The 17,222-nt window shown below is 45.3% G+C and overlaps 1 protein-coding gene across 1 annotated transcript in view; it reads left to right on the forward strand.

The window, feature by feature from the left end:
* The window catches only part of Nup133 (nuclear pore complex protein Nup133), a gene marked incomplete in the record, with an annotated part of 90,231 nt that overhangs the window by 49,742 nt on the left and 23,267 nt on the right, over positions 1-17,222 (forward strand). Inside the window, 2 exon segments of the mRNA XM_069334355.1 lie at positions 3,621-3,775; positions 12,813-12,933. Of these exon segments, the coding sequence (XP_069190456.1) occupies positions 3,621-3,775; positions 12,813-12,933 (276 nt within the window).

Genomic DNA, 17,222 nt, shown 5'->3' on the forward strand with positions numbered 1-17,222 from the left:
ACTATCTACAGGAAATACTGTATTATCACAAAGATTTTACAGGAAAGAGATGGTTGTGTTGACTGTCTATCTGGACCTAAAAAAAGGCTCTTGACAGAGTCCCACACAAGAGGCTGTTCTGGAAATGAACATCCTGGAGGGGTGACAGGGAGATTTCTAACATGGATGAAAAATTTTCTGACAGACAGACAGACAGATGAGGGCAGTAATCAATGTATCTGACTGGAGGAGCGTTACTAACGGAGTACCACAGGGTTCAGTTCTTGCACCAGTAATGTTCATCGTCTACATAAATGATCTACCAGAAGGAATGAAGAATTATATGAACATGTTTGTGGATGATGCTAAGATACTGGGGAAGATAGAAGACACAGACAATTGTAATGCCCTTCAAATTGATGTTGATAAAATAAGTGCTTGAAGCATCAAGTGGCAAATGGAATTCAATGTGAATAAATGCCATGTTATGGAATGTGGAATCAGAGAAAATAGACCACAGACAACTTAAAAATTATGTGGAAAGGAATAACGGAACTCTAATAAGGAACGAGACTTAAGGGTGGTTTTGGATAGTAAACTGTTGCCAGAGGAACACACAAAGACCATCGAGAGAGGAACATATGTGTTGCTTTCAAACTTCAGACTTGCTTTTTATTATATGGATGGTGAAATACTAAAGAAACTGTTCATGACTTTCGAGACCAACATTGGAATATGCAGTAGTTGTATGGTGCCCAGATCTCAAGAAGCACATAAGGAAACTGGAAAAGGTGCAACAGTACACTACAAAATGACTTCCAGAACTGAAAAACAGAGTTACAAGGAGAGAGTAGAGGGTGTTAAACATACCAAAAATGACAGGTTGGATAACAAGAACTTTTCACACTAGAGGTGCTATACCGATGATGATACTTTTCAAAACGCTTGTGCTCTCTAGAGTGGAGTACTGCTGCACAATGACAGCCCCTTTCAAAGCTGGAGAAATTGCTGACCTGGAGAGCATGCAGAGATCCTTTACTGCTAGAATCCACTCAGTAAAACATCTAAACTATTGGGACTAACTAAAGAGCCTAAATCTGTACTCCCTTGAGCGCAAGCGGGAGAGATACATAATAATTTACACATGGAAAATATTAGAGGGGCTGGTCCCAAACCTGCACACAGAAATAACATCACATGAGACCAGAAGACATGGCAGGATGTGCAGAATACCCCCATTGAAAAGCAGAGGTGCAACAGGTACTCTGAGAGAGAACTCTATCAATATCAGAGGCCCGAGACTGTTCAACACGCTTCCGCTACACATAAGGGCATAACTAGCAATCACAGTGTTCAAGAGAGAACTGGATAAGCACCTCCAAAGGATACCTGATCAACCAGGCTGTGACTCATACGTCAGGCTGCGAGCAGCTGCATCCAACATCCTGGTTGATCAGTCCAGCAACCTGGAGGTCTGGTCGACGACCGGGCCGCAGGGACGCTAAGCCCCGGAAGCACCTCGAGGTAACCTCAAGGTACCAAAACTAGAAAATAGAAGAAAAAGTGATATGATCACCACCTAGAAAATACTAACAGGAATTGACAGAGGAGTTTCTGAAACTAGTAACTTCACAAACAAGATACCACATATTCCAGCTAAGGAAACAAAGGTATCGAAAAAATATTATGAAGTTTTCTTTTGCAAACATAGTAGTAGACAGTTGGAACAAACTAAGTGAGAAGGTGGTGGAGGCTAAAACCGTTAGTAGTTTCAAAGCTTTATTCGACAAAGAGTACTGGGAAGACAGAACACCACGAGCATAGCTCTTATCCTGTAACTACACTTGGGTAGGAGTAGTAGTAGTAGTAGTAGTAGGCATCCATCAGTCTCGGGAGACTCTGGAGTTGCCCTCTGGTTATCGGTCTGGAGTGGCCTCTCCAGGGCGCAAAGCCAGGGAAGGTTGATACGGAGGAGAAGCTGTTACCCAAGCAATATGTCCTCCCTCTTCATGGCGCTGAAATTCTCCAATGGAAAGGCAATTGCCAATATGATTGGTTCCAGTGCCATTGCAGGAACTGTCAGCTCCAGAGTTGACCTCGAAGTTGGTGAAAGAAGGCACAGTGACTTCAAACCCAGAGACCGCCGTGGTCGAGGCCAGAGAAGAACCACCCCAGCAAGGGCATGAACAATCCCAGCCTCCTGAAGCAGAGCTTGAGCCGCACGTGTCTCGGGAGGTGGACTTCCAAGCCCCAGCACCTACGGGTTCCAGACAGAGATCGTCACAGCCCTCTTTCACCCAAGGCCGGCTTCCTTCATGACCCAGCAGAAGGAAGAGTGATAATTATTAAATACAACAATTATTTTTATAATAATTATTATAATAATACACATAGGTAATTACTAGGATATTACTCCACATGCAGGTAAGAATGAATGTGTGATAGGATCTTGTTGTACAAGCATGTAAAAGTACTTGTACAATAAGTGCTTGTTGTAAAAGCAAGCAAGAATGGGTGTGGGAATGAATTTTGCTTTATAATCGAGTTAGAATGAGCATCAGGGATGATTTTGTTATATAATACAGACAAGAATGATCATCTGAGTTCATTTCATTTGACCAAATAAATACTCTTTACCATTGTTACCAGTTACTGCATTTACATATCTCCATGTCTCAGCTGCGTTAAGTAGTGGCCATATATTGCACAACTAAAGGATATATTTCTGCATTAATTCTGGCCCATGATACAATATTTGTTTACTCTCTCGGCTTTACCCAGTGACTGAGAAGGGGTTGTATTTTATGGAGTTTCAAATTTAAAGCTAAACACAAGTTTTTTGTGCTAAATAATCATGATTAGAGTTTTAAACTAAAGAAATGGTGTTATGGAAGTTGATTTTTAGTTTTTAGTAAAAGTAGGCTTTTAGGTTTGTGAAAAGTTCTTTTCCAAGCTATATCCTTAATCTATTTCCTCATGTAAGACTCCACTGTATCCTTGGATGTGAATTGTGCAGTTGGGGAATTTTCAAGTTTTTCTGCAGGGGTCATTATGTATTGAAGAATTCAGTGAAGAATACTCAATCCAATCCAGAAATTACTGGATTAGATTTAGTATCTCTGCTATCAAAACCCTTCCTAGCTGTTGCTCATAATGGCCAATTGATAAGCACAAGTGACTGCTGTACGAAGGCTTTTGCAAACTACCGACTAGGCTGTGTTATTCAATTCCGATTGTCAGTGGGGGGGGGGGGTAGCTCCTCATTCACCCCTGGGGTTCACAGAGTGGGGGGGCGGGGTAGCTGAAGGGGTTGAGCAAGTAGCTTATATTCTTGTCTTGATTCCACAAAAATCAAGCCACTATATCTCACAACATTGGGGGCAAACTGCTTGGGCAGAATGGCTGCAACTGTTATTCTGCCCAAGCTGTTTGCCCCAATATTGTGAGATATAGTGGCTTGATTTTTGTTCTTATAACACCAGTGCTCGACATGACATGCTTACAATACAGTATGTACACCACTTCTAACTTACTCTCACTTCAGGAAATTGTGGATTTTTCCTGCACATTATAGGTTAGAAAGATCCATCCAAGGGGGATATCATAGAATTATATACATAAAAAAAATTCTCCTGTTGCAGACGGGATTGTGGCAGCGCCTTAGTGTGGGCATTGTAGATGAGACACGGGTACTGACACGGATTGTGTTGACTGAGCATGGCGAGAGGTTGGCATTTGCTACAGCATTACGTACCAAATACAATGACCACCAGCACCTCATTGATGCTGCTATCAGGTAAGAAGTGAGGCATTTATTATTTCTTCAATGTTCATGGACCAGGAGGCTTCAGGTCTGTATACCAAAGAATTCTTGAAATAAAAAGTGTCGTAGCTGATAGGATCCAACGCCCAGTCATCAGCGTTGTATTAATTTGGTACTCGTACAAAATTAAACCATTATATGCTTGATAATAAATGGAGTTAATCATTACTATTACCCAGTAGTATTCCTCTTGTATAGGGCAGAGAGGCACTTGCTCAAGAGAGGATGGGAAGGTATTGTAGGATTAGTGTATAGAAAGTATTGAGAGTAGTGTCCAGTCTGCTATAGGTTTAATATCTTACACACTAGTAATGTCAGAGCGAATGCTTATTAGGTATCCTTCATTCCTAATAGTGTTTCGGTTGTTGAATGTTTTGTCCTGTTTATTTTAGTTTTTCAGATAGGTTTATGTTCAATATCTGAAGACTACCTCATCAACTTGAAACTTGCTTATTTAAAGTTGAGCCAAAGTGCAGGTGCTGCTGTAAATGTTGGAGGTGTGGGATTATTATTTTTATTTTGTCACATATTATCGGAATACCATAGCAAATTTGTAATTTTTCTGGGGGTGAGCCCCATCGGCTCCCTGGAGCTAAACCAGGCTGATATGCTAATGTCAGACTTTGGCATCAGTCATGTGTATGGAGTTCTAGGGCCTACCGGGGACCACGGCCAGAACCTGGCCCCCCCCCCTCAGAGAGGCAAGGGGAGCAATGGCCTATAGAAACCCCCATGTGGTTGGAAGCATTCTATGTCTGCCATCGACCGGGTCAAACATCCAGAATTTAAGCATTGCAAAACAAACCCCCTATTCTGGTTAAAATTGCTACCAAAAGCCGAACTAGTGGATAGAACTCCCCAACAGAAAACAAGCAGACTAGTATGACTTCACACGTCACCGTGCCGCTGTCTGCGCAGCTTCCCCCTCCCCGGGAGGGGGAAGGGGGAGCCTCAGACCTCTCACGCCGGCTATCCACCCATCAGTTCTTCGACTGATGCTATAGGCACCGGTTGTGTGCTCCGGCTCCATTAGTTGTTTCAGCACTGTACCTAGAGTGTGGTGTCTGTCTTCTAGGTGGTGTGTGAGCCGAGAGTGAGTCTTCAGTACTCGGGCTGCATGCGCCTAGGGTTACCTTCCCTAGGTACCCTATAAGTACTGCCCTTGGGGCTTGGGGCTGCCTTCCACAAGTTCCTTGGGTTCTGCCCCTGCTAGGCCGTTTACTGTTTGGTTTTCGGCCGCCCTTTGTGTGCTCAGGTGTTCTGTCTCCTTTGTTCGCCTTCGGGTAAGGGGCAGTTTTGGACTGGTGGGGCGCAGGGTGGTGCGCAGCCTGTTTTCACCTATATGGCGGCCGGCTCTGTTCCGCCTGGGTACACTGTCCTCTTGCAGGTTTTTTTTTTTATTTTTGTTTATCTACCTGGTGGGGGGTCTGCCTTCGTTCTTGCCCCCTGTGTCCCTTGTGTTTTGAGTGTTATTCTGGTGGTTCCCCTGCTAGGTCCCCGTGAGTGTACACGTCCCGGGGGTTCAGCTCCTAGAAAGTTGTTTGGTAGCTTTGGGCGCCAGTTAGCAGTACCCTGCCTGGGATTACCTGAGCGCGCGAGTCCTATTATAGTAAACGCTCGGGACCCTGGGAAACCCCTGGGGGCACGCGGGTTCAGTGGATGTGACCCCGGAGTCCCACCCTCGCTTCCAGCGAGTTTGAGGGTTGCTCTCACCCCTTGTCTCAGGGTGACTATGTTTTGCTTCCGACTGCTGCCTGTTGGGGTCGGTGACACCTTCGACCCGGAGTCCTGCGAGTTTTGTTGCTCATTGTGGCTCGGTTACCCAGTTGTATGCTGACTAAGCGGGTGCAGGTAGCAGGGGCTTTGCACGTTAAGCTTTGGTGGTGGCAACGCTCTTGTTTGTTTGCTCCCCGGGAGCCCCGGGGGTGCAGGTAGCAGGGGCTTTGCACGTTAAGCTTTGGTGGTGGCAACGCTCTTGTTTGTTTGCTCCCCGGGAGCCCCGGGGCTGCCCCGTTTTGGTTCGTGTTGGGACTTGGGGGTGTTGGTACTTCGGTTCCTTCCATGCCCCTTGTCTTTCCCCTGGATTCTCCCTTCCTACCTCCATCCGGTTCCTTACCGTCTGTGGGTTCGGGATCGGGGCGGGGTTCGATGGTTTTGAGACTCGGGCAGTCTCGGGGAATTCCCCTTCCGGGGTAGTGACGGGGGCATTCGAGCCTGTTCCTCCAGCCGTGTTGTAAGAGTCTGCTAGTGGGCTCCCTTCCTTAGTATTTTTCGCAGCTGCCCCGGTTTTCTGGTACGGCCGGGGCTTTGGGGGAACTGCTCGGCCCTGGGGCCTGTCATGTGGGTTCCCGGGGCTGGGGAGGGGCTGACTTGGGGGGACTTAAGGCCCCGTAGGACCCTGCGTTTTTTTTCTACCCTCTGGTTGGGGCTTGCGGTTACGTGGGGTGGGGTTTTTCCTCCCTCCCCCCTCGCCGTATGAGTTGTTGGGCGTTGGCTTCTCCCCGGGCTCGGTTCCTTGTCCTTTGAGTTGGTTGGTTCCGTGCTGTAGGTGGGTGCTCTTCTCTGTTGCTCCCCCCTCTTCTTTTGGGGACGGGGTATCTTCGTCATGCTTCCCCGTTATTGGGGTTTTACGTGACTTTTGGTCTCGGGTGCGACTGTTCCTTTGTATGCCTTTGGGACTGGTGTTTGCTTCTGTGTTCTCGAGGGTTTGGGTAGGTTTTCGCTACTTCCCGTATTATTGGAATATCTGTCTGCTCCTAGTCCGGGTCGCCGGATTGGGCTACTTGTTGCCCAGTTGGGCTACTCGTGGCCCGGTTGGGTTCCCATTGGGCTCCTTGTCTTCGCTTCGTTAGCCGGTTATGTTGTCGCTGCTTACTCTTTTGGCTCCTGTCCCGTGTGATGGGTTGTTGTTCTAATTAGCGGTTCCCTAGGGTTGCATTCTGTTTGGCAACTTTAGTTTTGCAGTAGTCCTAAGTGGCCCCTTCCCACAGAGTGGGTTGTGCAGTTCGGCCAGCGTGTCCTGCGCATGCGCCATGGGAGTTTGTTTTAGTCTGGGCGGTGTGTTTCAGGGCTGGAGTTTTGCGCCCTTTTTTCTCGGGTGCTTCGCCTCTCGCTCTTCTCCCTTCTCCGGTATGTGCCCCGTTGCTCCGGGGGTGTCCTGGATTACAGCTGTAGGGAGGATGCAGAGGTTTTCCCTGTGTTATGGGTGTAGGCCTCCTCCTTTGCCTCTATCCTGCTCTCCTGTGTGTCCGGCTCTGGCTTCTTTACCTGGCGGTGCTCCTGGGATCTTCTTGGCACTGTTGGGTCGTGTCATGTTCGTGCCTATGTTCGACAGGCGAGTTTCTGCGGTCTGGTGTCTTTCAACCGGGCGCTGGATGCGGAGATGTTTATATACCTGTCTTTATTTGGGTATATTTATGTACAAATACGAGACCTTCGGCACACCGGTGATTATCCCTTTTCGACCCTTCCAGTCCCACTCATAGGCATGTCCAACCCATGCTAGTCATTCTGGGGATCCACCTCTTTCGTGTTATGAGGTGTGTGGGTTGTGGTGCTGGTTATGTACTCACCTGGTTGGGCTCGCCTGGTTGTGCTTACCGGGTTTGAGCTCTGGCTCTTTGGTCCCGCCTATATGGAAGAATATGCAGGATAGTACCAGTGGAAAGCAGTGGTGCCATAGGCACAATCGGGGAACACTGTATGAACATCAGAGGTCTGCGGTTGTTAAACGTCCTACCTGCGAGCGTACAACAGATTGCCAGTACAGTGGTACCTCGGAATGCGATTGTCCCTGTATGCGAGATTTTCGGAAGGCGAGGTGTATTTACTCCAAAAATTTGTCTCGGAAGGCGATGGTTACTTCGGGAGGCGAGTTTGAACGCGAGTTTGTTGATACGCGTACAGCCGACCTAGCGCGTGGTCGTTCGGCGATCGTCGCCCCTCTGCCCCTCAGTTCACCATTGTCTCGCGCTCAGTGACTACCCCCACATCAATTCTTGTCGTGGATTTTCAGTGTTTTGTTGGATTTTTGGTGATTTGTCTATACAATTTGTTATTATATATCTCACCATGAGTCCCAAGAAAGCCAGTGGTAAGGATAAAGGCCAGAAAGCTCATGTGAGGATGACAATAGAGGAGAAACAAGAGATCATTCGAAAGCATGAGAACGGTACACGTGTTGTTGATCTTTGTAGGCAGTACAACAAAGCGACATCAACAATATGCACTATACTTAAGAAGAAAAATAAGATTATGAGTGCTAATGTGGCAAAAGGAGTAAGAACATTAACGACACAAAGACCACAAATACTTGAAGAAGTGGAAAAGTTGTTATTAATTTGGATACACGACAAGGAGTTGAGGGGTGATAGTGTTTCGGAGGCCATTATTGTGAGAAAGCCAGGGTGTTGCACGAAGACCTTCTAAAGAAGACCCCTGCAACGAGTGATGCAGATAAGAAAGAGTTTAAGGCAAGCAGGGGCTGGTTTGAAAAATTTAGAAAGAGAAGTGGTATCCATAGTGTTACAAGGCATGGGGAGGCAGCCAGCTCAGACAAACCAGCCGCTGGACGATTTATTGACGAATTTAAAGAGTTTGCACAGGCTGAGGGATACCTACCGCAACAAGTGTTTAATTGTGACAAAACAGGACTGTTTTGGAAAAGAATGCCTAAGAGGACATACATTACCAAGGAGGAAAAATCCTTGCCTGGACACAAGCCTATGAAAGATAGGTTTACGCTTGTGCTGTGTTCAAATGCGAGTGGCGATTTGAAAATTAAACCCTTGCTAGTGTATCATTCTGAAAATCCAAGGGTTTTCAAACAGTATAATGTGCAGAAAACCCGTTTGTCTGTGATGTGGAAGTCTAATAAAAAAGCTTGGGTGACTAGGCTTATTTTTTCGGAGTGGGTGAATGAAGTGCTGTGCCCTGCCATAGAAAAATATCTGCAGGAGAAACAATTGCCACTCAAAGCCGCGCTTCTCCTTGACAATGCTCCTGCTCATCCTCCAGGCTTGGAAGATGATTTGATGCCTCAATACAATAAATTCCTCAGTTAAATTCCTTCCTCCTAACACCACTCCTCTAATTCAGCCTATGGACCAGAAAATCATAGCGAATTTTAAGAAACTGTATGAAAGGGCACTTTTCCGGAAATGTTTTGAAGTGACTGAAGCCACAAACCTCACCCTCAAAGAGTTCTGGAGAGAGCATTTTAACATTTTTAGTGCTTTAAAACTCGTTGACAAAGCCTGGCAAGAAGTGACTCAAAGAACCCTGATCTCTGGCTGGAGAAAATTGTGGCCTGAAGGTGTGAGAGAACTAGACTTTGAGGTTATCTTGAGATTATCTTGAGATGATTTCAGGGCTTTTAGTGTCCCCACGGCCCGGTCCTCGACCAGGCCTCCACCCCCAGGAAGCAGCCCGTGACAGCTGACTAACACCCAGGTACCTATTTACTGCTAGGTAACAGGGGCATAGGGTGAAAGAAACTCTGCCCAATGTTTCTCGCCGGCGCCTGGGATCGAACCCAGGACCACAGGATCACAAGTCCAGCGTGCTGTCCGCTCGGCCGACCGGCTCCCTACCGGAGGGGTTTGAGCCTATAAATGATGCGCCTATTGTTGAGGAAATTGTTAGTCTAGGCCAGAAAATGGGCTTGGAATTGGATGGTGATGATGTGGAGGAGTTGGTGGAAGAACACAACGAAGAACTGACCACCGAAGAACTCCTAGCCCTTCAACAGGAACAGCAAGCCAACACAGCAGCGAATGATTCTGCAGTGGAGGAGGAGGTGGTGGCAGCAGCACCAGCGAATGTCCCTTCTGCAGTAATTAAGAAGGTGTGTCAGATGTGGGAAGAGATTCAAACAACTATTGAACATACTCACCCAGACAAAGCTGTAGTAGGCCGTTGTCTTAATCTTTTCAATGACAATGTGATGCCTTACTACAGAGAGAGCTTGCGAAGAAGGGAAAAGCAAGCTTCCATGGACAAATATTTGGTGAAGAAATCGAGCAGTGAGCCTCAACCAGGACCTAGTGGCACTCAGGTTAAACGTCCCAGGGAGAGCACACCAGAAAGGTCCTCACTGCCTGATGTGATTATGGAAGGGGACTCCCCTTCCAAACAGTAACTCCTCTCCTCCTCCCCCCTCCTCACCATCTTCCATACGCCTACAGCACTCGACAGTAAGGTAAGTAATAACTGGAACATAGTTTTGTAGGTTTATTTAGATGAATTAGGTAAATTAGGTATAAAAATTTAGTTTGATGTGGGGTTTTTGGGGTAGTCAGGAACGGATTAATTCATTTCCCTTTATTTCTTATGGGGAAATTAACTGGAGGCGTCTCCAGGAACGGATTAAACTCTTATTCTGAGGTATGCCTGTACTGGTACATGCGTGGACATCTTCAAGTGAACACTAGCCTGTTTTCTAATAGAGGTTTCGGACCAACCTGGCTGTGGTGGGTATGTGGGCCTGCGGGCCACTCCAAGCAACAGCCTGATGGACCAACCTTTCACAAGTCAAGCCTGGCCTCGGGCCGGGCTTGGGGAGTACATGAACTCTCAGAACCCCATCACGCAGGTATCAAGCAGGTATCTCCGCCGTCGGTCGCCTGGTGTGCGGGTTCCTGGGCCTGCTAGGCTCTGTCGTGTCTCCGTTGGCCCTGTCTGGGGTCGGCCTGGAGCCTGCCTGCACCGTTCTTTTCCTTTGCAGAGGCAAGTTGCTACATACTTGTTGCATGTGGTGCAGGGTTGCTGCTGCACGTGTGCGTTGGTAACGTGTTTTGTGGTGGTGTTTCCTTGTTCCTGTGTCTGGTTGTGGTGTGACCCTTTGCTGTTGTTTTGTGCCTGGGGTTTGCGTGTTGGGGTTTGCTTGTTATTTTTCGTGGTCTTCGGGTCCCTGGCTTGGCCCTTCTGTGTGCGTGGGGTTCTGTCCACGCCTGATGGTTCACCCCTAGTTGTGTTTCCTGGGGTTTTAAGCTTTGGCTCTTTCGTCCTGCCTCTCCCCTGTCGCTTCCCTGGCATCTCATTTGCTCGATTTTGCCTTCACTTGCTGCTGTATGGGGGGGGGGGGGGTCGGTTTCCGCCGCTTCCCTTCCTTGTGCGTTCCCTTTGTTTCCTCGGGGAAATTTATATTGGCGAGTTTGGTTGGGTATAGACAAAAGCTGACTCATGTTGGCCAATAGGCATTCTACAGCTTTCTATGTTCATACATGTTCTCATGTTCTTACTGTTTCCTTTATTATTTAACGCATATTTAGATGGGGGTCAGAGTGAGGTCACAGTAAGAAATTGAGTGTGATGATCAAACCACACACCAGATTATCATTTCTTCAGCCGCATTATTGTGTCTTATCGTATGCATGAGTTTTTGAGTATTAAAAGCTTTAAACTAATTTGAGTTTTTGGGGGTGTTAAAATTTTTGGTATACAAATGATGGTATACATCATTTTTGGTATACAATTTTTGGTGTACAGAGGAGGACATCAGAAGAGCACTGGAGAACAAGCAGAGAACACCTCTCGCAAAACTTCGGGTCAAGATGTCAGTGACCCAACAGGCAGCATGATGGAGGTAAAAGTGGCAACTGTCACCCTGAGACAAGGGCACAGCAACCAATGAACCTGCACAAGATGGGATGGAAACCGGAAAACACATCCAATGGTCCACCGAGTCTCGACAGGGTTTTCCAGGGCCCATAGACTGACTGCTCCAAGAAGCCCGGGCAAGGTGTTGCTAACCAGTTAAACACCCAAGCTAACAAGGGGTAGATGCAACACTGAAAACCCTTGTGATGTGTACAATCACAGGGGCCTAGTAGAGGGCCACCAAATACTACCAGTGGAACTATAACCACACTAGGCAAACCCCCACACCAGGCAAAGAAAATAAAAACAAAAGAAAATCCCCGCAAAAGTACACCATCCCCAGAGGCAACAGGAACCGGTCGCCGCGTAGGTGACAGGCCGCGCAACACCTTGACACCCTAACCAGTGCAACACCAGTCCCTACCCAAGGCCAAACAAGGACCCCAAGCCCCAGCTGGCCCCAAGGGCAAGGCAAAAGCCAAGCAGCAAGAACCTCTATGGGAATGGTTCCCGAACGCCCCAGGGAAGATAACCCTGTCACGCAGGGGCAGTTCTCACAGGGCACATAGGGAAGGAAGCCCCTAAGCACATGCAGCGCTGGTACTGATGAGGAACACCTGGCCGTCGCACAACACAACACACAGCAGTGAACATCACGAAGGCAAACAACGCCTAGGAAACTGAGGCCAGAGAAGTGTCTGTCCCCGGTTTACATTAGCTTACGAACTGGTGCCAAGCAGCCGGCGTGGTGAGGTCTGGGGCCCCCCCCCTCCATATCTCGGGGTGGGAGGGTGCGCGGCAGTAAAGTGTGATGTTTGCTTGTTTCCTTGGGTTTGTAGGGAGTTTTTGTTTTGGTTTCTTACCATGTGGGGTTTGTTTTGTTATGCCTACCTTTCTGGGTGCCTAACCCCAGTCGATGGCAGATAAGGAAAAACCCCAACCACAAGGTGGTTTTCCAGGGCCATTGCTTCTTGAAAATTCTCTGAAGGGGCCAGGTTCTGGTGCTGGTCTCTGGTAGGTTTGAACTCCATAGCTAATGTCCCGGTCTAATATAACACACATTAGCCCAGGGAGCCGTAGGGGCTCGCCACAGAAAAGTTTGATTGACATTGAACTAGTTTTCATTTATTGCATATTTTTGGCATATTTGGAACTAATGCCCCCTTTTAATTACATTCAATGCTGGTTGTTTAAGGTTTATTGAGTGTCTGTTTACATATTAAACAGATTAATATTTTTATTACAGTGTATATACTGTATTAGAATTTAGTGTCTGTTGTATATTATGCTTTATAGTATGTATACTGTATTATGTAATAGGTTTAAAGTCTCTTAAAACTTTATATTCTATGTTCATTATTATACTGTATTTAATTGTCTGTTTATATCTGATTGAGTTGTTGAACTGCAGGCATGTGCTGACTGAACGCAATGAGTCGCCCAAGGGCAAGCTGACTCATGCTGATCTTTTCTACCGCTCTGTCAGCAAAGTTGAAGACATCATTTGGGGCTTGCTGCGGGCACAGGAGGAAGTATGTCTGGCGTTGATAGTTTCTCATCCACCCCAGCAAAATGCATGCTAGTGTTCGGTGAATGACCAACTCGTCAACCGATTTTTGTTGTTTAAGAGTCGGAAGCTTTAATTTAAATTTGTTTAGATGTTAAAATATACTAATAATATTTTAACATTAAAATAATTGAAGAGAAACTCTAAGTTGAAAGTAAAATTCATTTTCAGAGCATTTTGTCTGTAGGGAATTTAAGCCAATACAGGCGAAAACATTATTTTGAAATAGTCTCATGTCAGCTTCATATTTCTTCACATTGTCTAATACTTTGTACCCTGTTCAACCAGTAAATTATACATGATGAGATTTGATATAAATAACTTAAGAAATATTGATAGAACACAGGCATCCATTTATGTACATATACTGTGTATGTATGTATGTAATTACCTAAGTGTAGTTACAGGATGAGAGCTACACTCGTGGTGTCCCGTCTTCCCAGCACTCCTTGTCATATAACGCTTTGAAACTACTGATGGTCTTGGCCTCCACCACCTTCTCACCTAACTTGTTCCAACCGTCTACCACTGTTTGCGAAAGTGAATTTTCTTATATTTCTTCGGCATCTGTGTTTAACTAGTTTAAATCTATGACCTCTTGTTCTTAAAGTTCCAGGTCTCAGGAAATCTTCCCTATCGATTTTATCAATTCCTGTTACTATTTTATATGTAGTGATCATATCCCCACTTCTTCTTCTGTCTTCTAGTTTTGGCATATTTAATGCCTCTAACCTCTCCTCGTAGCTCTTGCCCTTCAGTTCTGGGAGTCACTTAGTAGCATGTTTTTGCACCTTTTCCAGTTTGTTGATGTGCTTCTTAGGATATGGGCACCACACAACGTTCTTTCTAATATCTCTGTGGCTCATTTGGGCACTCAGTTTCCACCTGTGTCCCCTAGTGCATGTGCCCCTTGTGTTAAATAGCCTGTGTGTGTGTGTGTGTGTATATATATATATATATATATATATATATATATATATATATATATATATATATATATATATATAATATAATATAATATATAATATAATATAATATATAATACAGTATATATATATAATAGGGGTACCACCTCTGGTGCAATTGTAGGGACCCACATTGGGTGGGTGGGGGCCTCGTAGCCTGGTGGATAGCGCGCAGGACTCGTAATTCTGTGGCGCGGGTTCGATTCCCGCACGAGGCAGAAACAAATGGGCAAAGTTTCTTTCACCCTAAGTGCCCCTGTTACCTAGCAGTAAATAGGTACCTGGGAGTTAGTCAGCTGTCACGGGCTGCTTCCAGGGGTGTGTGTGTGGTGTGGGGAAAAAAAAAAAAAAAAAAATAGTAGTTAGTAAACAGTTGATTGACAGTTGAGAGGCGGGCCGAAAGAGCAAAGCTCAACCCCCGCAAAACACAACTAGTAAACACATCCGAAGAAGAAGTAAATATAGAGTATTCAGAGAAGACCTTGTGGATTCTCGCTGAACACTAATCTTTTCTTCTCCTACCACCCTATTATTTTTTTATATATTTGTTTTATTATATTTTATTTTATTGCAATGCTACAGTTTACAGAGAACACACACATATATATATATATAACAATATAACAGTGTTCAAAGACCTTGTCCAGCTCCTCGGAGGTTGGGTGCGTACCCAGGATACAGTACTCATTTTCCCTCTGAACTGCAACACTGAGGCGCTGGAATAGGAAACTGGCCGCATGGGAGTCTTTAGTTTTCTCAATGAGTTCCTCGCCCACTTCCTTTAAGAACTTAAGTGCACATTTACCACAGGCACCCAGAGTCTCGAGCCTATTGGCACGAACCTGTAACAATGTTCTAGGTCTCTGTACTTGTTGGTTTTCTGGGTCTCCCTGAAGGTGGCTGCCCCACCTCCCTCAACTGTGCTGTAAGGTAGATAGGTATCAGCCAATGTAGATGCACACGTGTAATCCCATACGACCGACGATACGACTCATAAACCTTCCCTCCATGGCTGCAGGGTGACTCCATTGGGCATTTTTGGCTGTTGTCAGGTCTGCACAACTGAGGTTCCCTTTGTGCTGGACACCCAGCTGTAGCCAAACTTCTCTTGATGACTCCTCTGAAGAGTCAACCAACACAACATTTGTACCCCCTATTAGACTATTTTACAGGAACTTCTTTTCGACGGCTTATAAAACGGAGGAAAGGGTCCTGAAAGATATTGTTGATAGGAATGTTATCCCTACAGACAAAAATCAGAAAATACAATTGATAATTTATTATAAAACCAAATAAACGACCAATCTACTCATGAAAAACTCCCCAGACACCAAGCAGAACGCTTTGAAGGAGATCAACGTCGTCTATGCCTTTAAATGCCTACTTGGGGACTGTAAGCCCCAAAGAACTCAGTATATTGGCAAGACAACAACGTCTCTTACCAGGCGACTAACAATGCATAAGCAACAGGGCGCCATCAAGGAACATATAATCTCTTCCCACAACCAGACCATCACCAGAGAGATCTTAATAAACAACACAGAAATCATCGATAGGTACAGCGATAGCAGGCGGCTTGACATCAGCGAGGCACTACATATCTAAAAGTCAATACCAGCAATCAACAGCTAATATATAATATCTAATATATATAATATCTCGCCATGGGTTCCAAGAAAGCCAGTGGTAAGGTTCAAGGCAAGAAAGCGCATGTGAGAATGACCATAGAGGAAAAACAAGAGATCATTCATAAGCATGAAAATGGTATGGTAAGTATGAAACGACTCTCCCAGAGAAAGCTGTAGTAGGCCGTTGCATTAATCTTTTCAATGACAATGTGATGCCTCACTACAGACAAGTGTTGCAAAGAAGGGAAAACTATCTTCAATGGAACGATTCCTTGTGAGAAAATCAAGCAGTGAGCCACAACCAGGACCTAGTGGTATGCAGACAAAACGTGCCAGAGAGTGCACTCCAGAGAAATCTTCACTGCCTGAAGTTATAATGGAAAGGGACTCCCTTCCAAACAGTAACACCTCACCACCTTCCCCCTCCTCACCATCTTCCATACGCCAACAGGAGTCATCAGCAAGGGTAAGTAATAACTTGAACATACTTTTGTAGTGAAGATTTGGGTGAATTAGGTATCAAATTTACTTTGAAGTGAAGTTTTGGGGAGTCGGAACGGATTAATTCATTTCCCATTATTTCTTTTGGAGAAATTCGCTTCAGTTTACGAATTTTCTGATTATGAACCGTCTTCAAGAAAGGATTAAAATCTTAAACCGAGGTACCCCCTCGTAGATGGAATACAGTAGATGGAATAAACGAATGATTGAGGTCTAGCAGTTAGGTCGGGGAGTGTAATACACATATTCATACATACTGTCTGTACTACCTTGCGGTTACCTTGCGATGATTTCAGGGTTCAACATTCCCGAGACCTGGTTCTCGGCCAGGCCTCATGACAGATAAATATATAATTTAACTACAGATGGACAATAAATGTATGCATGACATTTACGTTAGAAAAGTAAGGACATAAAAAATAACCCAAAGGGGTTACCAGTTTCATTAGTTTTCTTTCTTGAGTGTTGCTTTTTCCTGTTGCATTACCATCTTATGCATGTAAGGTTAGATTGTGCTGTACAAGGCAAAGAACCCATTCAGTTTGCCAAGCTGTTGCTTTACTATGAAATTTGATGTAGGGAAAAAATTTAGCCAGTCGTTTGTTTGAGAAAATAGTTCCACCGAGCCTCGTTCCTGCGTGTAACAATAATTTCACTTTACCTTGTCACACGTAATGTGTGAGTTGTCAATTTTGCCTGTCCTAGACCTTTATCGAGTTGAAACTAAAAGGTAAAGAAGGTGATATGGGGGGGGGGGGGAGAGGAGGGAAGCAACATAGTGAGGAGTGAGGTGAATGGAAAGGTCAGATTAAAAAAAAAAAAAAAAACAGAATGAGTGTGAGCAAGAAAAACAAAGACTTAGATCACATATTTTATTCTGAATATCAGAGGACTTGTCAGTAAGCATTCAGTGGTATGGTATTTGAAGAGTTTAGAAGCAGGAAACCTTATCGTTGAAGCAGCCCGTCGTCATAAACAAAGTTCAAAGTCCATTCCATGCACCCACTAAACCCCCTGTTTATGAATGAAAACACTTTACACATAACTCACAACTGATGACGTCCGAACACTTCTGGATCAAGTGCTTCGCTGATGACTTGTTCGAACCACAGTGCTGTAAATGCTTAACAAATACAAATAATCACCAACCTAAACACCTA

Source organism: Procambarus clarkii, chromosome 31 (assembly GCF_040958095.1).
Source record: "Procambarus clarkii isolate CNS0578487 chromosome 31, FALCON_Pclarkii_2.0, whole genome shotgun sequence".
NCBI lineage: Eukaryota > Metazoa > Arthropoda > Malacostraca > Decapoda > Cambaridae > Procambarus > Procambarus clarkii.